Source organism: Hermetia illucens, chromosome 1 (assembly GCF_905115235.1).
Source record: "Hermetia illucens chromosome 1, iHerIll2.2.curated.20191125, whole genome shotgun sequence".
NCBI classification, from domain to species: domain Eukaryota; kingdom Metazoa; phylum Arthropoda; class Insecta; order Diptera; family Stratiomyidae; genus Hermetia; species Hermetia illucens.
Window position 1 is genome coordinate 55,354,674 of NC_051849.1, and position 6,000 is coordinate 55,360,673.

A 6,000-nucleotide genomic window follows, 5' to 3' on the forward strand; every position below is an offset into this window, starting at 1 on the left:
CCCCCAAGTATTTGATGGCCGGCTTCGAAGTGATGATATGATTCCCGATCCTAATACAGGCGTAATTTCTCTTCCGGCGCTTAGTGATGAGGACCGTTCTGTTTTTTCTTCCACAAGTGTTAGACCAGAGCTCTTTAGCCAACTTTTAACAGCACCGATTGCCTCGCTTGAGTATAAGTCAGCATCTTCGAGATGCTTTGCGAGAACAACAAGCGCTACGTCGTCAGCGTAACCCACCACTGTGGCTTCCCCCGGAAGGGGAAGATTAAGTACATCGTTGTACATGATGTTCCACAGCAGTGGGCCCAATACGGAGCCCTGCGGGACACCCGAGAAAACAACGTACTCCTGGGGTCCGTCATGGGTGTCATGCCAGAGCCTCTTTTCAGTTAAATAACTATCGACGATAGCAGCGAGATAGGCGGGAATACCAACCTTCGTTAAAAATTTGCGTATTAGATTACATTGTCCGAATTGAATGCATTTTTCACATCCAGGGTTACTACCACGCAATATTTGCTGGTTCTACCCTTTCCGTGAATTACATCTTCGGCCAAGCCAGTAACCAATATGATGGCATCAATGGTTGATCTGGCTTTACGGAACCCATATTGCCAATCCGAAAGGCCGCCTTGGCTCTCAACAACCGGGAGTAATCTATTATAGATTACCCGCTCTAGCATTTTCCTCACCGTGTCCAGGAGACATATGGGTCGGTATGAGGATGGTTCACCTGGAGGTTTACCAGGCTTACGCAGAAGTACCAACTTCTGCCGCTGGAAATATCCCCTCGGACATGCACGCTTTGAACAACTCAGCGAACATGTCCGGTCTGGATTTCACGGCAAGCTTAAGGGCCTTATTCGGTACTCCGTCCAGGCTCGGTGCTTTATTGTCTCCTATTCTACCGCAGATATCCAACTGGTGACTGGCGGGATTGCCGTCACATTGAGAGGTGGTTGGAATGTGTCGGTGCTCTCCTCTTGCTGGGGGGAATAACCCCTGGATGATTTTTAGCAAGAGGGTGGGACACGTGATCTGCGGAGATGAACGGCCTCCGAATCGTCCCATAACGATTTTGTGGCTCGACATATGTCTCAAAGAAGACTGCCTGGTGATCGCTGTGGGTGTATCGTTCACTGACACACCAGGACATACCTCGCGTCAGCGCAGGGCTCACAAAGGTCAGGTCTACAACCGAGCCTGACCCTCCTTCGTTAGCCAAAACTATGTCCGTCTGTCTGTCCGTCACACGCATTTTTCTCGGAGACTGTAGCAGCGATTGATACCAAATTTGGTGGAAAGGTAGGAACTGTGAACACTCACGCATTCAGTGAGTTACATCCTTTTACGTCGAATTTTCGTGCAGAAGGAGGGTGTAAATTTTTATTCACCAAATATAGGCATGTGGGGTATCAAATGGAAGGTCTCGGTTAGTACTTTTCATAGCAAGGCGGAGACTTCTGGGGTCGAAAGTAATCACTTATTTAACGGGGCCATGTAACGAATACGAGCGGATAGATGGCGCACCGAAACTCTCCACGTTTTTTAGAACTCGCCACGAGGGTGGAGAGCTAGCGGTGAGAATGTGCCGTTGGTTGGGGGCAGAAGGACCGCATGGAGACGAACCGGGGTTCTGTCTCCAGCTGTGACCGCGAACAGTCCGAAATACACTCGACGTCTCTTTTACATAATTTCATATTACCACTAAATGTATTAAATAATAATTAAAAATAAATAGGTAATTACCTAAAAATTTGCTGCAACCAAATATCAATATCACACTAAAGTGAGTAGTCTGACATGGTAAATGCATATACATAACGGGCTACGCACAAATGGGATAGTTCTGTATTCAAATATACTCACAGAAGAAAGAAACAAAACCTTTCATACCTGAACCGCCGAGCTTCCGGTTTCCCAACTTGTTTTATAGTTGCGCAATAGGAGCAATAGGAGCTAGTCTCCAACGGAATACTCCACATTTTAGAGCCTGGGTAGTACAGAGGCATACACCTCAATAGAACATTTCAGTTGAGCTGTACTTAGGTGCTGGCGGATCTGGAGGGTCAATATTCACTAATGGTTGAGGTAGCTCTGCTCTTATAGCTCTTTTTAAGCTCAAAAGGACATAAGCAAGTCCAAGGCTCCAAGAGCTATAATTGAACACCTTTCCGCTTCTTAGAGGTGACATTATGACCGCCAGGGTGGGATCTAAGGCACATCGTTCAAGCATATGATGAAGGAAATGCATTGTTAACTCTACAATACCGTCTATACTTTCAAGGACGAACAGCACGGGAAAACCATGATGTAATGATGTGTGCTGATTCTTTGGGGAGAAGAAATAAGAAAATAGGAAATGGTTTAAACCATTGAGTACTCAATATACCATACTGTTGCAAACTGGAGAAACGTAAGCTCAAATAATATTATAATAAGCAGATCGATGTTAATAAGTGTTAAGTCCGGGATCACATTTATAATTCACTTTGGAACAGCATCATTTTAATACAACAAAATTATAGTATTTTTTTTTCGTTGTAACGTATTGCAATATAGGTCAAGCTGAAATGTATTTTGGAATGATTAGCTTCAGTTATTTTATTGAAAATTAATTGCCGTATAAATAATTAATAAAACAATGTCATTTAGAAGCGATTTTCGCGTTAATTTTAATCGTTGCTATTAATGTTAATTAGTTCCCGTCTTATAAAACGTATAAAGTTCTAGGCGATTGATATGAAGTGTCGTAATATTTTGACTAGAAATCAAAGAGATAAGGAAGCCTGGTCTTGGACTGAACGCGCAACTTTCTTATCAATGCAACTTTCCCTGACCTATCGACTAGCGAGGCAAAGGGTAGGTCATGATTAACTACGACATGAATATATACTTACAACATCCATCCTCATCGCTTCCATCGCCGCAATCATCCTGGTCATCACAGACCCAGGCTGGGTCGGTTAAGCACTTTTTGTTCTTGCAAAAATATCCTGGACAGTCTTTCTCCAATTTCCCACAACCGCTGCTTTCATCGGACCCATCTGCGCAATCTTTCTTTCCATCGCACTGTAGGCCCAATGCTATACATGTTTTGTCGTCACACGTGTACTCATACTTGGAGCAATGGGCGCCAGGACGTTTTTCTGGAACTGTGCCGCATCCTTTTTCATCATCGCCAATCGGACAATTTTCATGACCATCACATACGAATTTATGTGAGAGACACGTTCTGTTGTCGGCGCATAGAAACCATTCAGGATTAAGACATGTTTTATCAACTGTAAAAATGGAAGGGAGAACTGTTAGTACATGTAAGGTTTTGCACAGGTTAGGAAAAGGTTACGAAAACCTTTATTTATAGGACTGACTTCCAAAATATTTCAAATATTTCCCAACAGAAGGAGATCCTTGTGGTATTGAAACGCCTTAAAAAACCATGTGATTCCAGGGAGTCATTGAGAATTTCAAATCGTTCCCATAAATGCTTTCTTACGTTTTTAGAGTTTAAAGAAAGTAACGGAACAACTTACCGCAATTCAGTTCATCAGAATGATCTAGACAATCTACCCGTCCATTGCACACATTATCGACACTAATGCACGATCCGTCCTTACAACGAAATTCATTAGAATCATCGCACACTTTTCCGCTGACCGCTTGATACACCAATACTACACTAAGGACGAAGAACACTCGAATAAAGGACATAATTCTAGAATTCCCAGAAAAAGAAGAAAAATTCATTCAGCACATGGCAAAAATATCCTTTCGGAACTTACACTTGCCGGAGACTGAGTCTGCTTAGTACTCTCCGGTTGCAGTAAGACTGGTTCTAGCACTGTCCGAAATTAACCTTCGCTTCCTTATCAATTCACCCAGTGTACATAGAATAAACTATTATTATTATTTACAGTTACTAATTGTTTGTTAGACAAGATTCGTTTTATTGGGTTTGAGGGTGTGTACACTGAATTTCACTGCTGGAAGTGTAGGGGAAAGTTGTTGAGTTGAGAGTGTGGAGTGAGAGACAACTTCAGTGTCTGGACTTATTTTGGAAGACCTCGAAAATTAAATTAAAGCCGAGTGATATTCGATAATGGTAACGCATGGCTCTGGGATCATGCACTTGCATATGAGTAGGTGGATCACCGACATTTTTTTTTTGTGTCAACAATTTCGCGAGAATTAAATTCACGTTTATTTCCATATTCTTATCGCGACTATTCTTTGCCTTAATCAGCATTTGAATGAGCTCTCGGACTTGAAGGTGAAATATTGGTCCACATTGGCTTGACAACTGAATATTTTTCAAAGCGTATATTCTGCAGCTGAACGAAGTACAAAAACATTTTTCCTAGAAACTATGGTAACAATATCCTACGTAGATATATTCTTCACCACTGTTAGGGTCTCATGAGGTACTTCACCTATGTTACGCTTTGGTTTTGAGTTAATTTTCACCCTTTCGCGGTTCTGCATTTGATCGCTTTAGAACGCAAATCTTTGAAATAACAAATTAACTTTAGAATCTTCAGAAAACGCCAACGTTGCAATCAAAGATGTTTCAATTTTTTTAAACAACAACTTTCACTAACATTATTGTTCTCTCTTCCCTCCGTAACTTGTCTTTCTCCTCTTTCTCAATGTGTAACTGGCCGTGAAGTTGAAAGTTGGAAAAAAAAAAATACCACTGCTACTGCTACCATTAGAAAATAGTTTCGTCCAATTCTAATTTCTTGTAATTTCTAATTTCCAAGAAGTGAAAGTGGTCTACTACGGTACTACGGTCGGATTGGTACCCACGATGGAGCATAAAACCTGGGAAACGTCTGCTGAACCAACACTAGTTCTACTACCAAACCCTATCTCCACCTCCGCTTTTTCTTAACGAAAAGCTGCAGACGGAGAAGGATGAGGGCGAGTCTCCCGCGCCTAAAAACGGGACAAATTGTACCAACTGGCCCTCCAGGTTGGGGGTTGGCTGACAACCCTACACGGAAAACAACATGTTACGAAGCCATAACAGGATCCTCGGACTGGATTGATAACACAACGACGAACCCAGCAACGACAACGGAATAACGATTTGCGCATTTTCTCATGGAACGTGCGCTCCCTGTACAGAGATGTAGGAGATAGAGATACGTTGGACAGGGACTGGTTTGTTGGAGAAGAACCACTACACCATATATTATAGTGGCCATCCAGTAAACCATGTGCTCGGAGTAGATTTCATAGTCAGCCAAAAAATGAAACCTGCTGTTATCGGCTTTGAAAACATAAGCGAAAGTCTATGCACTCTGCGCTTGCGAGGCAAGTTTAGAAATATTATATAAGCCTAATTAACGTCCACGCCCCTACAGAGGAGATTGCAGAGTCCGAGAAGGATACCTTCTACGAGGCAGTAGAACGAACACTCGAAGCCTGTCCCAGATATGATATCAAAATCATACTTGGGGATTTTAACAGCCAAGTAGGGAAGGGGCCCACATTCAGACGAGACGTTGGGTCCAATAGCTTACATCAAAATACAAATGATAACGGACTGTGGATTATTCAATTAGCAGGGTCACACGAAATGGTTGTTGGAAGTACCTGGTTTGTGCGGAAAGGGATTCACAAATATACATGGGCCTCTCCAGACGGGACCACTTTCAACCAAATTAACCACGTGTTGATCGAACATATAGGGGGGCCAATATAGACTCCGAACACTACCTCGTTAGCATGGTACTCCGAGCTCGAATAACAACACCACCCAAAATCCCCTCTGACAATCAGGTGAGAGTGATTCCCGAAGCCATACACAACACAGCCCTCCGCGACACCTATAAGAGGGAAATGGATGCCGTAATAACCGCAGTCAACAGAGGTCCTAGAGATGAAGCATCAACAAATGATCTTCAAAATCACCTGAAGAACGTTATCATTGATACGGCCGCGAACATACTTGACCCCAGCTGCAAAAGGGGTCTGAACGTCTGGTTTGATGAT

The 6,000-nt window shown here is 42.8% G+C and overlaps 1 protein-coding gene across 1 annotated transcript in view; it reads right to left on the bottom strand.

Moving 5' to 3' along the window:
* LOC119661621 (putative vitellogenin receptor) overlaps nucleotides 1-4,017 on the bottom strand; it is a 30,169-nt gene extending 26,152 nt beyond the window's left edge. The window contains exons 1-3 of the mRNA XM_038071041.1: nucleotides 3,786-4,017; nucleotides 3,537-3,718; nucleotides 2,901-3,284 (exon numbers count right to left, since the gene is read on the bottom strand). Of these exons, the coding sequence (XP_037926969.1) occupies nucleotides 2,901-3,284; nucleotides 3,537-3,714 (562 nt within the window). The 5' untranslated portion in view covers nucleotides 3,715-3,718; nucleotides 3,786-4,017. The remainder of the gene's footprint in view (nucleotides 1-2,900; nucleotides 3,285-3,536; nucleotides 3,719-3,785) is intronic.
* Nucleotides 4,018-6,000: the final 1,983 nt, after the last annotated feature.